This window comes from Saccopteryx bilineata, chromosome 5, assembly GCF_036850765.1.
Source record: "Saccopteryx bilineata isolate mSacBil1 chromosome 5, mSacBil1_pri_phased_curated, whole genome shotgun sequence".
NCBI classification, from domain to species: domain Eukaryota; kingdom Metazoa; phylum Chordata; class Mammalia; order Chiroptera; family Emballonuridae; genus Saccopteryx; species Saccopteryx bilineata.
The window spans coordinates 65125776-65143332 of NC_089494.1; the positions used below are offsets into that span (position 1 = coordinate 65125776).

Below are 17557 nucleotides of genomic sequence, written 5' to 3' on the forward strand. Positions count from 1 at the left end.
AAAAACAGGCAGTGCTACCCACCCATCTGTGATGGTAGAGTAACTTTCCCTGAGGTAGATGAACATTAAAAAAGAGTAAGTAATGTAGCCAAGTAAATGGGAGATGATATTTGTAACCAACAGCTCCAATAAGGAGTTAATATCCAAAATATATAAAGAACTAACAAAGCTCAGCAACAAACAAGCAAACAATCCAATTAAAAAAATAGGGAGAGGACATGAACAGACACACAAGTGGCCAACAGATATATGAAATAATGTTCATCTTTGCTAACTATTAGAAAAATGCAAAACAAAATTACAATGAGATACCACCTCACACCTGTTAGATTGGCTATTAAAACAAGACAGGTAACAACAAGTGTTGGAGAGACTGTGAAGGAAAAGGAACCCTCATTCACTGCTGGTGGGAATGTAAATATTAGTACAACCATTATGGAAGAAAATATGGTGGTTCCTTAAAAAATTAAGAATAGATTACCATATGACCCAGCAGTCCCTCTACTGGGTTTATACCGCACAAACTCAAAAAGATGGGTGCACCCCATGTTCATTGCTGCATTGTTTATAGTAGCCAAGATATGGAAACAACCAAAGTATCCCTCTATAGAGGATTGGAAAAGAAGTAGTGGTACATTTATACAATGGAATACTACTCAGCTATAAGAAATGATGACGTAGTATCATTTACAGTTAACATGGATAGACCTTGAGAACATTATACTGAGTGAAACAAGTAAATCAGAAAAAGCTAAGAACTGTATGATTTCACACATAGGTGGGATGTAACACTGAGACTTATGGACATAGATAAAAATGAAGTGGTTACAGGAGGGGCAGGGGTGGAGGAGGAGAGTAAAGAGGGACAAATATAAGGTGATAGAAAATGATTTGACTTTGAGTGATGGGTACACAACATAATCAATAGTTCATATGATGTGGAAATGTTTACCTGAAATCTATGTACTCTTGTTGATCAATGTCTCACCCTGTTAAATTTAATTTTCTAAATTTAAAAAAAAGGTGTAAAACTTTTTCTTTAAAAATTCTAAAATTTTGCTGAAAGAAAAAAAATCATACAAGTTGGAAAGGAGGAAGTAAAACTGTTTTATTCACAGATGACATGATAGTGTAACAGGGGTCCCCAAACTGCGGGCCCAGGCCGCATGCGGCCCCCTGAGGCCATTCATCCGGCCCCGCCACACTTCCTGAAGGGGCACCTCTTTCATTGGTGGTCACTGAGATGAGCACTATATGTGGCGGCCCTCCAACGGTCTGAGGGACAGTGAACTGGCCCCCTGTGTAAAGAGTTTGGGGACCCCTGGCCTAGCATCTCAGGCCTTCAGAATCTGGATGGTGAACGTTGGTGAACTTCCCTGTATCAGAATCTTGTTCTAACTTTGCCATTTTTGCTTCAATGAGATGAAAAGCATCAACTAACTCTTTTGTAGAAAATTTTTTTTATTCTGGAGTTTCTAGGTCCCTGCTTTCTTCCCTAAATGCTATCATCTGATGCTCTAGTTCCAAAAGGTCTTCATTGGTTAGTTCTTTGCCATGGAAGTTGAGTAACTGTGATACCATTTTTCACTGATGTCCAACTGCAGTTGATGACCAATAATTGCCCTTAAGATGCTCTGTTCATAAGTACAAGTTGTACAGAAGTGGGATGTTTGTAACTCAAGGACTTACTGTACATTGTTTTGGGTAGTATTTGAATAGGGATATAGTGCTTACCTTGGACTTCTTACATATAGTACATGCAGTTTTCTTTCGGATCAGAGATTTACTTCCCTGGTGCATGCAGATGGACTATAACAAGTTTCACCCTGCACAGTTGCGACAGAAGACCATGAAGGAATACTGTGGGCAGTAAATCATCACTGTTTTTTTAAAGATATAACAAATGGTATATATCTCTGAGGAATGGGATTTTGGGAGACAGGAGAGTACTGGGGCTTCTTACTTTTTTTGTATTTCTGTATTTATTTCAACAGGCATGTAGTACGTTAATCATGAGGAAAGGCATGAAACTCTAAAAGATTCTTAAGTAATTAGTACTTTGGTTAGGGACAGGATACCAGTTGACTTTGCATTAGTGAGGAGAAGGTAATTAGTAAGTCAGGTTTTAACCAAATATTTTGGAGTTTACCTGGAGAACATTTCTTATATGTTTAAGTGTGCACTCTCTGCACTCACACGCTCTCTCATTTCTCCCCAACACACCACTACCCCACCCACCTCACATACCGTTCTTTTGGACTCTTCTTTTGGGACAGTGATGCTTAGTTTTGTGTATGTACTGTAACTTCTAACAAAAGACAATATAACTTAACGTCTCAGTGTCTTAATTCTCTCATCTTTAAAATGAGAACTATGTGTTAAAATAGAAAAAGAGCCCAGTATAAAATATATATACAGTATATATTTGTATATCTGAATATATACATACACACATATACATATGTATATGTATGCATATACACATAGGGAGATTGATTTTAAAAATAGTAAATCTATGCCTGGAGCTAGAGAAAGACAAGTTATACGTATTACATTAACATAAAGAATTTAGGCATTAAAGTATATGCTGTTCTCCAGGAGCTTCTTACCTCAGCGGAAGAGCTAGAAGGAAGCTTATATTATGTATAGTAATATGCCAGGGTTTGTTGAGCGCTTGTATTTTAACATACATTCAGTATATCTTCACATTTATTGTGACAGGTTTAGTTCAAAACTCTTTATAAACTTATTCTTAACAACTATAAGGTTTATACTTTTATCTCCACTTTATATATAAGGAAGCTGAAACTTAAAGAGGTTAAAGAACGTGGCCATGCTTACACAACATACCCATCTGTGTACATATTTATTTATTTATTTATTTATTTTTTAAATCTCTGTCATTTATTTATTTATTACAGAGACAGAGAGTGAGTCAGAGAGAGGGATAGACAGGGACAGACAGGAACAGAGAGAGATGAGAAGCATCAATCATTAGTTTTTCATTGCGTGTTGCAACACCTTAGTTGTTCATTGATTGCTTTCTCATATGTGCCTTGAGCATGGGCAAACCTTCAGCAGACCGAGTAGCCCCTTGCTGGAGCCAGTGACCTTGGGCTCAAGCTGGTGGGCCTTTGCTCAAACCAGATGAGCCCTCACTCAAGCTGGCGACCTCGGAGTCTCGAACCTGGCTCCTCTGCATCCCAGTCCAACGCTTTATCCACTGCGCCACCGCCTGATCAGGCCATATTTATTTTTGAAGAAAGAAACATTACCGGTCAGGCGTATTTTTTATAAGAATAAAATTGAAATTAAATTGCTTCCATCTCTAAGATGATGACAGTATAGAGAAGCAAAAACCAAACTCTCTATGCCTGGACACTGATGCAAGCTGTATTTCCTTGTATGAATACTTTGCTCTTGTATGTGTGAATTCTTTGATGTAAAAGTTATAACAGAAGTGTTTAAAATGACCATCTTAAAGATAAGGTCAGCCAATAAATATGATGTGGAATGATTCTAGGTTAAACCTGTTTTTTCTCTTTACCACAGTCTTATGGTTTGGTTTTTTTTATTGTATATATATTTTATCTTCTTTTCCAAGTAAGAGGAGGGGAGATAGACTCCCGCATGCGCCTCAACCAAGATCCAACTGGCAACCATCTGATGCTCTGCCCCTTCTGGGACTATGCTCACAACTGAGCTACTTTTAGTGCTTGAAGCGGAGACTCCACGGAGCCACCCTTAGTTCCGGGGGCTGATGCGCTGGAACCAATCAAGCCATAGCTGTGGGAGGGGAAGAGAGAGAGAAAGCCCGAGAGAAGGGGGTAGAGAAGCAGGTGGTCGTTTCCTCTGTGTGTCCTGATTGGGAATTGAACCTGGGTCATCCACACACCTGGCTGACACTTTACCACTGAGCAAACGGCCAGGGCCTACCACAGGCTTATGTAACTGAATGCACAGACTATATTGAGGAACCTAGCTTTCTGTGTTTTTTTATTTTTATTTTTTATTTTTACAAAGAGAGAGATAGGGACAGACAGGAAGGGAGAGAGATGAGAAGCATTAATTATCAGTTTTTCGTTGCGACACCTTAGTTGTTCATTGATTGCTTTCTCATATGTGCCTTGACCGTGGGGCTACAGCAGACCGAATAACCTCTTGCTGGAACCAGTGACCTTGGGCTCAAGCGGGTGAGCCTTGCTCAAACCAGAGGAGCCTGTGCTCAAGCTGGCGACCTCGAGGTCTCGAACCTGGGTCCTCTGCATCCTAGTCTGACACTCTATCCACTGCGCCACTGCCTGGTCAGGCTGTGCTTATTCTTTTCAGTCATTGTAAGTGAAATGTTTGCTGTGTGAGTATATATTCATGTGTATATGTGCAATATACATATATTAAGTATACATATATATGTGTGTACATGGATGGATAGATAGGACTCAGAAAGAAATAGGAATGTGATAGATGACCAGAACCATATTTCAGAGCAGTAAGGAAAGGTTGAATTTATGAGAAATTGTATTACATTTTCCTTTGAAAAAAATTCTAGATATATACAGTTAAATTCTAAATGGATTAAATTTCCAAATGTTAATATGTAAGGCATTAGGAAAAATATAGATCTTTTTATTAGATTCATGAGGGAGTAAGTTATAAGAAAATAAAGACATTGGGCTGCTTTTGTGATAACTTTTTTAATATGTTCACTTAATGCCAAAAAAATTGGTATATTTGGTTATAAGTGGGATCTCAAACAGAAATAAATGATGGAATATAGTCAACAAAGTGACACTTATGTTCACTAAATACATGATAGAAAATAACTTTACCTGAGAATAGATAAATATGTTCTGTTTATTAACCATGTTACAATGGTTGTTTAAAGGCAAGAGTGAGAAATAAATCTAGAGTGTTAAACAGTGTAGACTTCCTGAATTCATTTTGTTTCATGTACTTTCGAATGCATTAAACTAATGAGAAGGAATGATTTAAGTAGACTATTGTTGAAATAATTTCTAACTTGATTAGTATTTCTGTTTTTAATCAGACTTTTCTGCCTTCTCAGGCATAGTGTGAAAAGTATTAATAGAAGAAAGACCTCAACTTTTGTATAAATTAGTTCATCAGATATAATATGAAAAATACAATTAAAAACTGGAATGAATTAAAGTATTTTCAGACTTCAGGAAGTTTTGTTTTGTTTTATTTTGTTTTGTCTTTTTCTGAAGTGAGAAGTGGGGAAGCAGAGAGATTCCCACATGCCCCCAACCATGATCCACCCAGCATGCCTATCAAGGAGCGATGCTCTGCCCATCTGGGGCATTGCTCCATTGCAACCGGAGCCATTGTAGTGCCTGAGGCAGAGGCCATGGAGCCATCCTCAGCACCCGGGCCAACTTTGCTCTAATGGAGCCTTGACTGCAGGAGGGAAAGAAAGAGAGAGAGAGAAAGGAGAGAGGGAGGGGTGGAGAAGCAGGTGGGTGCTTCTCCTGTGTATCCTGATCGGGAATCGAACCGGAGACTTCCACACGCCAGGCCAATGCTCTACCACTGAGCCAACTGGCCAGGGCCCAGACTTCAGGAAGTTTTAAATTAAAAAATATGAAGTGATGGCTTAGCAGCAATTGAATTTATTGTTAGAAAGGTCTTGGTGAACAAACTCATTTCCTTTACTTTTTGTTAACTGGTATCCTTTTGAACACATACTTTCCTAGATATTTTTATTTTGTTTTGGCTCTCTGCCAAAGAAGATGAAAACTTAGGTAATTAAAAAATGAGATAATAAAAAATTGATTTCTTATGAAAAAAAAGTTGGTATTGGTATAACTATGAAGAACTAATCAGAACTAATTGTATGTCCAATGCATGCACCCTTTTTTTTTTTTTTTTTTTTTTTTCATTTTTCTGAAGCTGGAAACGGGGAGAGACAGTCAGACAGACTCCCGCATGCGCCCGACCGGGATCCACCCGGCACGCCCACCAGGGGCGATGCTCTGCCCACCAGGGGGCGATAATCTGCCCATCCTGGGCGTCGCCATGTTGCGACCAGAGCCACTCTAGCGCCTGGGGCAGAGGCCACAGAGCCATCCCCAGCGCCCGGGCCATCTTTGCTCCAATGGAGCCTTGGCTGCGGGAGGGGAAGAGAGAGACAGAGAGGAAAGCGCGGCGGAGGGGTGGAGAAGCAAATGGGCGCTTCTCCTGTGTGCCCTGGCCGGGAATCGAACCCGGGTCCTCCGCACGCTAGGCCGACGCTCTACCGCTGAGCCAACCGGCCAGGGCTGCATGCACCCTTTTTAGACTGGCCACTTGGGGAGGTTATACTTTTATAATAACTAACATTTATTGAGTGACTTTGAGTGTGTGTATAAGAGAAAGAGAGGGAAAGAAAATGTTTATTAAAAGAGGCCATGGTAAACTTCTGTCGTGGGTCAAATTGTGGCCTGCATTTGTGTTGTTACCTTAAAATTTTTTTTGACAGACTAGGATATGATTGATCTCTAATCCAGGTAGTGACATCTCTGGTTATATATTTCTGAAATTTTGGGTTTACAATAAATTTTAGGGAGCAGTTTAGTAAGAATAGCATACTAGCATAATTAGGAGGCAGATGATTTTGAGATGGGGCATTCTTTAAGGATGGTATAGTTTTAATCAAAAGTATAAACATTTATTGTATAATGATTTAATGGATTATGGTGAAATTACATACTGTTCAGAAAAATCTCATTTCTTCTAATTGAGGACCAAATGCTTGGTGTCAGAAATGACAGTTTGATTTCATAAAAGAGTAAAAATTTTAAAAAATGTTTGCTACAAAAGGAATCAGCAAACTACTTTTTACATAGTTAAAAAAATTGAAAAAATAATACTTTGTGATGAATGAAATCAAATTTTAGTGCCTATAAATAAAGTTTTATTGGAACACAGCTGCTTTTGTATTATAATGACAGGACTGAGTAGTTGTTACAGAGGCCCTAAATGGCATTCTTATCACTTTGTACTGCTTTTGGTTCATTGCAAATTTCACTGCTGCCATTATAACTTGATAATTGTTTTGAGTGCGGCCTGTTTTGCCAGTCTTCAGTATTTATTTTTTTATACCAGTGAATATCCAGTGTGTCAAAACAAAAAGAGAAAAAAATGGACTCTGAGCAACATGCTTTTAAAAAAGGCTGTTTTTTATTGAATTACATAAGCAAAGTATTGTTCTTATTATGCAGTGATACTGTAGCTGTGATAGAATACTTTATAAGCTGACATCACTAGAGGGAGCATACACCACAGTATTCTCAAGTCTCAATTTTCTTAAAGGAACAGTCAGGTCGGGGCACATGTGGGAAGGCAGTCGGTGAACAACTAAGGTGTCGCAACAAAAAACTAATGATTGATGCTTCTCATCTCTCTCCATTCCCATCTGTCTGTCCCTGTCTATCCCTCTCTCTGACTCACTGTCTCTGTAAAAAATAAATTAATTAATTAATTAATTTTAAAAAAGAGTTGAACCTATTTGAAGTCAATTAAAAAGCAAGACAAGTGATATAGAGTGGTTTTTCCCTTGGCTTTTGATGAGTTGAAAGGTGGTATTGATACTACTTAATTGTTTATTTAGGGATATCAATGTCAAGTAGGAAGTGCCAAAAAAAAAATAGCCTCTGTAAATAGTCTATGTAGAACAATTTACAGGTGAGAATATTTTCAAAAATTGAGAAAACAGTTCAATCTGAAGTGGAACCTGCTAAGATGTACTGCAAGTGATGGTGGTAAAAATAATGTGTTGAACAGAAGAAAAAGGTTTATTTGGACAAATTCACAAAGCTTGCAGGAAATGGAACTGTTCAAAGCCTGTGGTTATTCATTGCATTATTCAGCACGTATTTTGAGGAAATTTTGAATATATCGTGTTATTGGGTCAGTATTGTCAGTGGTGAATTTCATTTGCTCTCTTGAATTTAACTAGTGTCAGCTCTGTGAAATTTTATTACAAGCTGAATATCCTTTCTGGCTTAGCAGTGGTAAAATATTATTGCAATTTTTTGAGCTAAGAGCTGAGATTGAAAGTTTTCTGAACAAAGAGAATGGCCCTCAACCACTATTATTAAATAGAAATTGGCTTTGGAATTTAGTTTTTTATGTGGAATTGGAAATATTTTTAAATGTATTTAACCTAAAAAGACAAAATAGTGCTTACATGCAAAATTTAGCTGCAGTAAAGTCATTTTAGTGGCAATTGATGTTTGTATCAGAACATCAAGCTGCTTTATACATTTCTCATGCTGTGAAAGTAGGATCCTCATTCCCACATGTATTTGCATGAATGCATTTTTCCAGTCCCAAACTACAACTCTAGCAGCATTTTTCCAGACATTGATACAAGTGCAAAAAGTTTTCATATTTCAAAATCCATTTATTTGTGTGCTTGAAGAACTTCTACCTAACCTTCAGTTGAAAGTGATTAATCTATAGTGTAATAATATATTGAAAGGCAAATATTAAAAGAATCTAATAGACTTCTATAATTGTCATTGAGTAATGAATATGCTTAATTAAAATCATGTACAGTGGATTGATACCAGTGTTTGACAGTATCTGTCAGCAAAAGCATTTTCAAAGATAAATACATAAAATCTGATCAGCATTAACAGATGAGTATTCAATAGATTTTGTTGATAGGAAACTTGAATTAAGTGAAACATTACCATTGCCCAAATTTTTCTTATCTAGCAGACTTTACGTATTATAAAATAGTATTCTTAGTTATTATATCTTGAATTTTTTTTTTTTAAATAATTTTATTTTTTTAATGGGGTGACATCAATAAATCAGGATACATATATTCAAAGATAACAAGACCAGGGTATCTTGTCGTTCAATTATGATGCATACCCGTCACCCAAAGTCAGATTGTCCTCTGTCACCTTCTATCTTGTTTTCTTTGTGCCCCTCCCCCTCCCCCTTTCCCTCTCCCATTCCCCCCTCCCCCCCGTAACCACCACACTCTTATCAATGTCTCTTAGTTTCACTTTTATGTCCCACCTACGTATGGAATAATGCAGTTCCTGGTTTTTTCTGATTTACTTATTTCGCTTCGTATCATGTTATCTAGATCCCACCATTTTGCTGTAAATGTTCCGATGTCATCATTTCTTATGGCTGAGTAGTATTCCATAGTGTATATGTGCCACATCTTCTTTATCCAGTCATCTATTGACGGGCTTTTTGGTTGTTTCCATGTCCTGGCCACTGTGAACAATGCTGCAATAAACATGGGGCTGCATGTGTCTTTACGTATCAATGTTTCTGAGTTTTTGGGGTATATACCCAGTAGAGGGATTGCTGGGTCATAAGGTAGTTCTATTTTCAGTTTTTTGAGGAACCACCATACTTTCTTCCATAATGGTTGTACTACTTTACATTCCCACCAACAGTGGATGAGGGTTCCTTTTTCTCCACAGCCTCTCCAACATTTGCTATTACCTGTCTTGCTAATAATAGCTAATCGAACAGGTGTGAGGTGGTATCTCATTGCTGTTTTGATTTGCATTTCTCTAATAGCTAAAGAAGATGAGCATCTTTTCATATATCTGTTGGCCATTTGTATTTCTTCCTGGGAGAAGTGTCTATTCGTATCCTCTTCCCATTTTTTTATGGGATTGTTTGTTTGTTTGTTGTTGAGTTTTATGATTCTTTGTAAATTTTGGATATTAGGCCCTTATCTGAGCTGTTGTTTGAAAATATCATTTCCCATTTAGTTGGCTTTCTGTTTATTTTGTTATCAGTTTCTCTTGCTGAGCAAAAACTTCTTAGTCTGATGTAGTCCCATTCATTAATTTTTACCTTCACTTCTCTTGCCATTGGAGTCAAATTCATAAAATGCTCTTTAAAACCCAGGTCCATGAGTTGAGTACCTATGTCTTCTTCTATGTACTTAGTTGTTTCAGGTCTTATGTTTAGATCTTTGATCCATTTTGAGTTAATTTTAGTACAGGGGGACAAACTGTAGTCCAGTTTGAATTCTTTCAATAAAAAATTTTCCTCTTAGTACAGAAACATCTACGTGATTTTGCCTGTTGGCCTGCAAAGCCTAAAATACTTACGATCTGGCCCTTTACAGAAAAAGTTCTATTCTATAGCAGTGCTTCTCAAGCATGAATGCATGTAATAATTATATAAGGATGTGGTTAAAATGCAGATTCTGATTTGGTAGGGCTGGGGTGGGACGCCAAGAGTTTGTATTTCTTATAACCATGAGGTGGTAACAGATGCTGTTGGTCAGTGGACTATATTTAGAGAAGTTAGGCTTTAGTGTTCAAGGTTTACTCTTTAGACAGGTACCCTAATGTATATTAAGCATCTTTATGTGCCAACAGTGTATTAGGGGCACTTGCATATATTGCCTCTTTAAAATGTCATAAAAACTTGTTAGAACGTGTTAAGGACTGCAGCATGATTGGGACCCCTTAATAGATTTTTGTTAGGAACATTGTTTGTGGGGTTTTTTTGTTTTTGTTTTTTCCTTTATTTTTTTATTTTTTTATAGAGACAGAGAGAGGGATAGACAGGAACAGCAGACAGGAATGGAGAGATGAGAAGCATCAACCATCAGTTTTTTGTTGCGACACCTTAGTTGTTCATTGATTGCTTTCTCATATGTGCCTTGACTGGGGGGCTACAGCAGACTGAGTGACCCCTTGCTCAAGCCAGCGACCTTGGGCTCAAGCTGGTGAACCTTGGTCAAACCAGATGAGCCTGTGTTCAATCTGGCGACCTCAGGGCTTTGAACCTGGGTCCTCTGCATCCTAGTCCAGTGCTCTATCCACTGCGCCACCGTCTGGTCAGGCAATGCACACAAGTTTTTAATTTTGATCAAGTCCAATTTATTTTTTCTTTTATTGACTGCTTTTGGTTTCAAAAATATAAGAAATTATAGCCAAATTCTGTGACATGAAGCAAATATCGGTAAGCTTTCCCTGTATGTTTTCTTCTAAGAATTTTATTGTTTTGGTTCTTATGTTTAGATAATGGATCCATTTAGAGTTAATTATTATATATGGTGTTAAGGTAAGGATCTAACTTAATATTTTTGCATGTGGATATCTAGTTTTGCCAACAATATTTGTTGAAAAGACTGACCTTTCCTCTTTGAATGGTCTTGGCACATTTGTTGAAAATCATTTGACCATATGTGTGAGGGTTTATTTCTGCTATTTTATTCCATTGGTTTATGTCTGTCTTTATACCAGTACCATATACTTACTAGTTTTGACTTGACAGTCACCAAGACTATTTATTGCTATAGAAGAATCTTGCTTCTTTTGTTTTGAATGAATGATGGTAATAACATAAGAAAAACACATGGGGAAAAAATTCTTGCTCTCATACCATACACAAATACAATTTAGAATTAATCATGAATCTCAACAGAAAAACAAAAAGATGATATTTTTTATTTGGGGGCATATAAAATTTTCTTAGGATAGAGAAATAATAGTCAAAATAGAAAAATTAGATAATTTCATTTCACCAAAATTAAACAGTGATGTATCTAGTATACATAAATAATTCCCACATATAAATAACAATAAAAAATTGGTCAGCGGACTTGAAAATATTCTTAAGAATATCAACAGTAAAGATATACAAATTGTCAGTATGCTTATGAAAAGGCATTAGTAAAGCCCTGGCCGGCTGTTTCAGTGGTAGAGTGTTGGCCTGATGTGAGGAAGTCCCGGGTTCAATTCCTAGCCAGGGCACACAGGAGAAGCGTCCATCTGCTTCTCCACCCTTCCTCCCCCCCCCTCCTTCTGCAACCAAGGCTTCGTTGGAGCAAAGTTGGCCCGGGTGCTGAGGATGGCTCCATGGCCTCTGCCTCAGGTGCTAGAATGGCTTCTGTTGCAACGGAGCAACAATCCAGATGGGCTGAGCTTAGCCCCCTAGTGGGCATGCTGAGTGGATCCTGGTCAGGCACATGTGGGAGTCTGTCTCTGCCTCCCCACTTTTCACTTCAGAAAAATACAGGGGGAAAAAGGCACCAATGCCCTTAGTAATCAGGGAAATGCAAATCAAAATCAAAGCTAAGTAGCACTTCACATTGCTTGCTGTAATAAAGATTTTTTAAAAGTCAACATCAAATATCAGTAAGCATGTAGAAGTATAAATAGTAAGTACAGTTACTATGGAGACTTTTAGCAGTTACTTAAAAGGCCATATGTAACATCCTCATGACCTATCAGTTGCACTCATAGGTATTAAAATTGAAACATTTATTTACAATAGTAATTATGCAGGTATGTTTATAGTGATTATATACTTATTTTTTAAATGTGATTTAATGTTTTCAAAATAATGTGGCAGGGTAAAATTCATAGTTTTTTTATACAGCAAAATCTCCATGAGTTGTAAACTCTTTGAGGCCAGTATTGCTTATTATTGCTTTATTTTCAATATTAACCTTAAGACTTGACAGACTTGGCATGTATGCTAGGGGTTTCATTTGAGAATCATCAGTTTGAAGCGGGAGGGAGTATGAGGGAAGAGCAGAAGACAAGGAATTGACCATTAGGGTTATTCATAGTTAACAGAGAACAAGCAGAGAAGCAGAAAAGACATGGTTGAATTTTGAAAACTAGAACTGCGTATTGTAAAAACCAAGGATCATCGAGTATGTGTGTGTGTCTGTGTGTGTTTCATTTCCAAGAAAGGAATAATACACAATTTCTGATGTAATAGCAGGATGAGAAAAAAGTGGAAGCATTGTGGTACTCGAAAGTACTATACGTTGTCAGGAGTATACATGTAATAGAAACCAGATTCCAGGGACCTAACATGAAAGTGGTTAAAAATCACCAGTTTGAGGAAAGAATTACACATATTAATAGCATGGGGTTGAAGAGAAAGTGGCTTGTAAAAAGATATAAATGAAGGCAGAAGGAGGCACAGAGGGAAAAGATACAGGAGAGAGATGGGATTTAGGCAAATGAAAGAGTCCTTGGATATTAAGAAGGAATGGGATAAAAAGCAATAGTTGAAGGCTTTAGCTTGTTAATGGTAGAAAAAGAAGGCGTGCGCAGGGAAGACATTCGGGGGCAGAGATGCAAATTAACACGGGAGCGTGGCCATTATCTATCTAGTCCTCTGTCCAAGATGAAAGGGTAATGAAGAGAAATTTATATAAGCTTTTATAGTAATAGTTTTTAACCTTTAGAAGATTTTCAGGATGTGTGAAAGGACTCTAGTGTCTTTTGAAAACGTTATACAGGTGATCCTGGATTCTAATAGTACCTCTCTTGCTCCCTTTGAGAATCACTCATTTATATCAGCAGAGAATTAGCAGACATGGATAAAATAATTTTTAAGATTTTAATTGAACTTTAGAATTCGAAGTGCTTTAGTCTAGGCAGTAGCAATTATATGAGGGTGCTAATTTTCCTCCCTTAACTCTTTTTTTATTTTATTTTATTTTTTCTTTATTTTTCTGAAGCTGGAAATGGGAAGAGACAGTCAGACAGACTCCCACATGCGCCCAACCGGGATCCACCCCGCACGCCCACCAGGGGCTACGCTCTGCCCATCAAGGGGCGATGCTCTGCCCCTCCGGGGCGTCGACCAGAGCCACTCTAGCGCCTGGGGCAGAGGCCAAGGAACCATCCCCAGCGCCCTGGCCATCTTTGCTCCAGAGGAGCCTTGGCTGCAGGAGGAGAAGAGAGAGACAGAGAGGAAGGAGGGGGTGGGGGGTGGAGAAGCAAATGGGCGCTTCTCCTATGTGCCCTGGTCGGGAATCGAACCCGGATTCCCCGCACGCCAGGCTGACGCTCTACCGCTGAGCCAACCGGCCAGGGCTCCTCCCTTAACTCTTAACGTGATTGTGTAATAACAGATGCTACCTTTATTGATCCGTTTGATGTATGTGTATATTTTTCATCTACCTGATGAAACATTCAAAAATATCAACTGGACAAAAATCTTTGAAGTGATAGTAATAAAATAGTCTTTCTTAGTGTAAAATATAATTAGTCAGATAAGGTATACAGATAAAAAAATTAAGTAATATTAGTGTCAGAATTCTGTATAAGCTTAGAATAGGGAAATTATACAATTAGAGTGGTATTTTTTTATTTATTTACTTTTTTTTTTTGTATTTTTCTGAAGCTGGAAACGGGGAGAGACAGTCAGACTCCCGCATGCACCCGACCGGGATCCACCCGGCATGCCCACCAGGAGGCGATGCTCTGCCCCTCCGGGGCGTTGCTCTGCCACGACCAGAGCCACTCTAGCGCCTGGGGCAGAGGCCAAGGAGCCATCCCCAGCGCCCGGGCCATCTTTGCTCCAATGGAGCCTCGGCTGCGGGAGGGGAAGAGAGAGACAGAGAGGAAGGAGGGGGGGGTGGAGAAGCAAATGGGCGCTTCTCCTATGTGCCCTGGCCGGGAATCGAACCTGGGTCCCCTGCATGCCAGGCCAACGCTCTACCGCTGAGCCAACCGGCCAGGGCGAGTGGTATTTTTTTTTATTTTTAAGATTTTACTTAATCATTTTAGAGAAAGGAGAGAGACAGAGATAGAGAAAGAAGGGGGAGGAGCAGGAAGCATCAGCTCCCATATGTGCCTTGATCAGGCAAACCCAGGGTTTTGAACCAGCAACCTCAGCGTTCCAGATTGAAGCTTTATCCACTGCGCCACCACAGGTCAGGCTAGAGTGGTATTTTCTAAAACTGTGGACCTGTGGTCCATTAACGTCTCATGAAATCAGTTTAATAGTTCATAACCGGTGTTTTTCTTTCTTTTTTTTTAATTGATTGACTTTAGAGAGACAGTTAGAAGAAGGGGGGTGCAAGGACAGAAAGAGAAAAAGAAAAGTATTCATTTGTTGTTCCACTTAGTTATGCTAAGTTCATTGGCTAACTTTCTAAATGTGCCCTGACTGCAGATTGAACCCACAGCCTTGGTGTTTTGGGGCTGTGCTCTGACCAACTGAGCTAACCAGCCAGGGCCATGCTATTCTTTTTTAATGGACTAGAATAGACTAAATATTGGCGTGCCCTGCGTGTAGTACGACGTGTTTGTGGAACTTTTTACTATATGTATGTATGTACTTGTGTACTATGTTAAGTAAAAAATATATTTCTTAATGTGAATTTTAGTCAGAAGTGTTGGAAATTCACTGGAGGTTGTTTTGATAAATGTGAGTGGTTATTTTAAATATCTTAATCTCTTTCATCTGTTTTCATCATTAAGTTTATTGTCTCAGCTAAACACATATGTGTACTTTGTGTTTGTATATAAAGATATATGCGGGTGTGTGTGTTTTTTCTTATTAGGTGCAATGGATGAGCTTCACAGTCTGGATCCGAGAAGGCAAGAATTATTAGAAGCTAGATTTACAGGAGTTGCAAGTGGGAGCACTGGAAGCACTGGCAGTTGCAGTGTTGGAGCTAAAGTGAGTAAAATTGTAATCTTTTATTTGACATTCTTTTCTTGCGGTAAAGGATGTAAAGTGTATTTTGTAAGGGACTCCCATGTATGTGCTTAACAGCAAAATAGTACTGTGATTTTTATAATATATAGAAAAAAATTCAGTGTTTATGAACTTGATTTCTAATATACATAGCATAACATATTCCAGGAGTGTTATGATATAATAGAGTGTATTAGGTCTCAGGGGTAAAAAATTCAGGTTTATGAACCTGATTTCTAATATAGCATAATATATTCCAGGGGCGTTATGATTTAATACAGTGTAGAGTATTAGGTTTCAGGGGTATTAGGAATGTGGTAGATTGTACTTTCTTTCTCCCATTACATAATTGTTACCTTCTTATCTTCTTTTCCTTTCACCCTTGTCATCCATATGCTTACCCATACATTAATCCACTGCTTCTAACTGCTGCCTAAATCGTAATAGTGTATCTGTTATGCTTTTTTTTTTTTTTTTTTAACTAAAAAAGACATTTGTTTATTGAGGGCAAGAGGATGCAAGCAATATAAAAATCAAAAGCTTATCTGGCTTTAGTTGGCTTTTCTTTCTCTTGTCGAATGGGAGTGGGATTTTATTTATACATTTTCTAGGGGTCCCAATCTGCTCATGAAATCCTTATACAGGGGGAAGCTGGGGGGGGGCAGAGATTTTTTTTTAAGGGACTCATTGGGAGAACTCTCATCAGGGTGGAAGGAACTGCTCAGCACTGCCTACTTCTTCCCCTTCTGCTTCATGTGTACTACAAAATAGTCATTGCATGCGATGGTGAGCCCAGCGATTAGTGAGAAGAAGCTCTGGAAGCCCACTCGGCCGTCTCGGCACTGGTCCAGGTCCTTCATTATTTTGTCTACAGCCAGAGGGTCTTTCTGATTTTCCAAAAAGCCAGGGAACTCCTTTTCCATGAGTACTCTCAGGTCCTCCTTTGTTAAGTAGCCTTTATCCCCAGCAAATTTATGAAACGTGAACATCATGGTTTCCATGGCATGTTCCATTTGAGACGGCATTTTGGTGAGGTCTTGGCCGGAGGCTCGGCTGAATCGCTCGTTGGGACGCGAGGCCAGTCTGTTATGCTTTTCACTGATAGACATCAGGTTATCTTCAACTCTCCACTGCCTTATACCATAGTGAATTACTTGTATTTGTTCTCTTATGGATCTTTGTGAGTAGTTATTTAGGATATATTCCCAAGAGCAGAATTGCTAGAACACAGAGTATGTGTAGACTTCAGTGGAATAAATAGTATAAGACTGCTATTCAGAACAGTTGTACAAAACCAATCTGTGCCCTAGTTCAGTTGGTTAGAGCATTGTCCCAAAGTTGTTGGTCCAATCCCTCTGATTAGGGCACAGACATAAGAATCAACCAATGAATGCATAAATAAGTGGAACAACAAATCGATGTTTCTCTCTGTCTCTCTCTCTGCCTCTCTAAAAAATTAATAACAATTTTTTAAAAAGCCACACTCAGCAGAGTGCATCCTAGCAACACATGGCATCATCCAGATTCATCATCCTTGGTAGTCTTTCTTATAGGTGTAAAATAATATCTCATTGTTTTGCTTATACCACCAGTTAATTTGAGCAAGACAAAATTAGCGTTTATTTTATTAAAAGTAAATTTTGTTCTTATTCTTTGTATGAGCTCTAAGAAAGAGTAAAAGTACTGAAATATCATTTTTTATGAATAGTTATAACTGCTCAACAGAAAATCTCAGAAACTAAAATTGGGTCCAGTGTATTTTGACAGTTTTCTAAAAGTTAAATATATACTTCTTCCCCAGCCCAGGTCCACAAAGACATTGTACAGTTTCTTCTGTTACTTTTATAGTTTCATTATCATATTTGCTCTTTAATCCATCTAGGCCTCACCCTTTATAAAGTATTGATAGGGATCCAGTTTTATTTTTCTCCATCTAATGAACCAGTTTTCTCAATAATGCTTATTAAATCACTTGTGTTTTTCCGCTTATTTGTGAAGCCACCTTTATCATATACTAAGTTGCCATGTATATGTGTAGATCTGTCTCTGAAATTTCTCTTAGGTTCCCATGATCTACTTGTGTTCTAGTGCCAGTATCACATCAAAAACA

At 38.3% G+C, this 17557-nt stretch overlaps 2 protein-coding genes across 2 annotated transcripts in view; one reads left to right on the plus strand and one right to left on the minus strand.

The window, feature by feature from the left end:
* Nucleotides 1–17557, plus strand: part of TLK1 (tousled like kinase 1) — a 159468-nt gene that overhangs the window by 36263 nt on the left and 105648 nt on the right. The window contains exon 2 of the mRNA XM_066278681.1: nucleotides 15311–15429. Coding sequence (XP_066134778.1) covers nucleotides 15311–15429 — 119 coding nt within the window. The remainder of the gene's footprint in view (nucleotides 1–15310; nucleotides 15430–17557) is intronic.
* On the minus strand, nucleotides 16037–16525 carry LOC136337934 (protein S100-A10). The gene has a single exon (XM_066279859.1). The coding sequence runs from the start codon at nucleotides 16470–16472 to the stop codon at nucleotides 16179–16181; it is 294 nt and encodes a 97-aa protein (XP_066135956.1). The 5' UTR covers nucleotides 16473–16525; the 3' UTR covers nucleotides 16037–16178.

Excerpts from the sequence above, each read along its gene's own strand:
- LOC136337934 (XM_066279859.1), bottom strand. The coding sequence starts at position 16,472 with ATGCCGTCTCAAATGGAACATGCCATGGAAACCATGATGTTCACGTTT.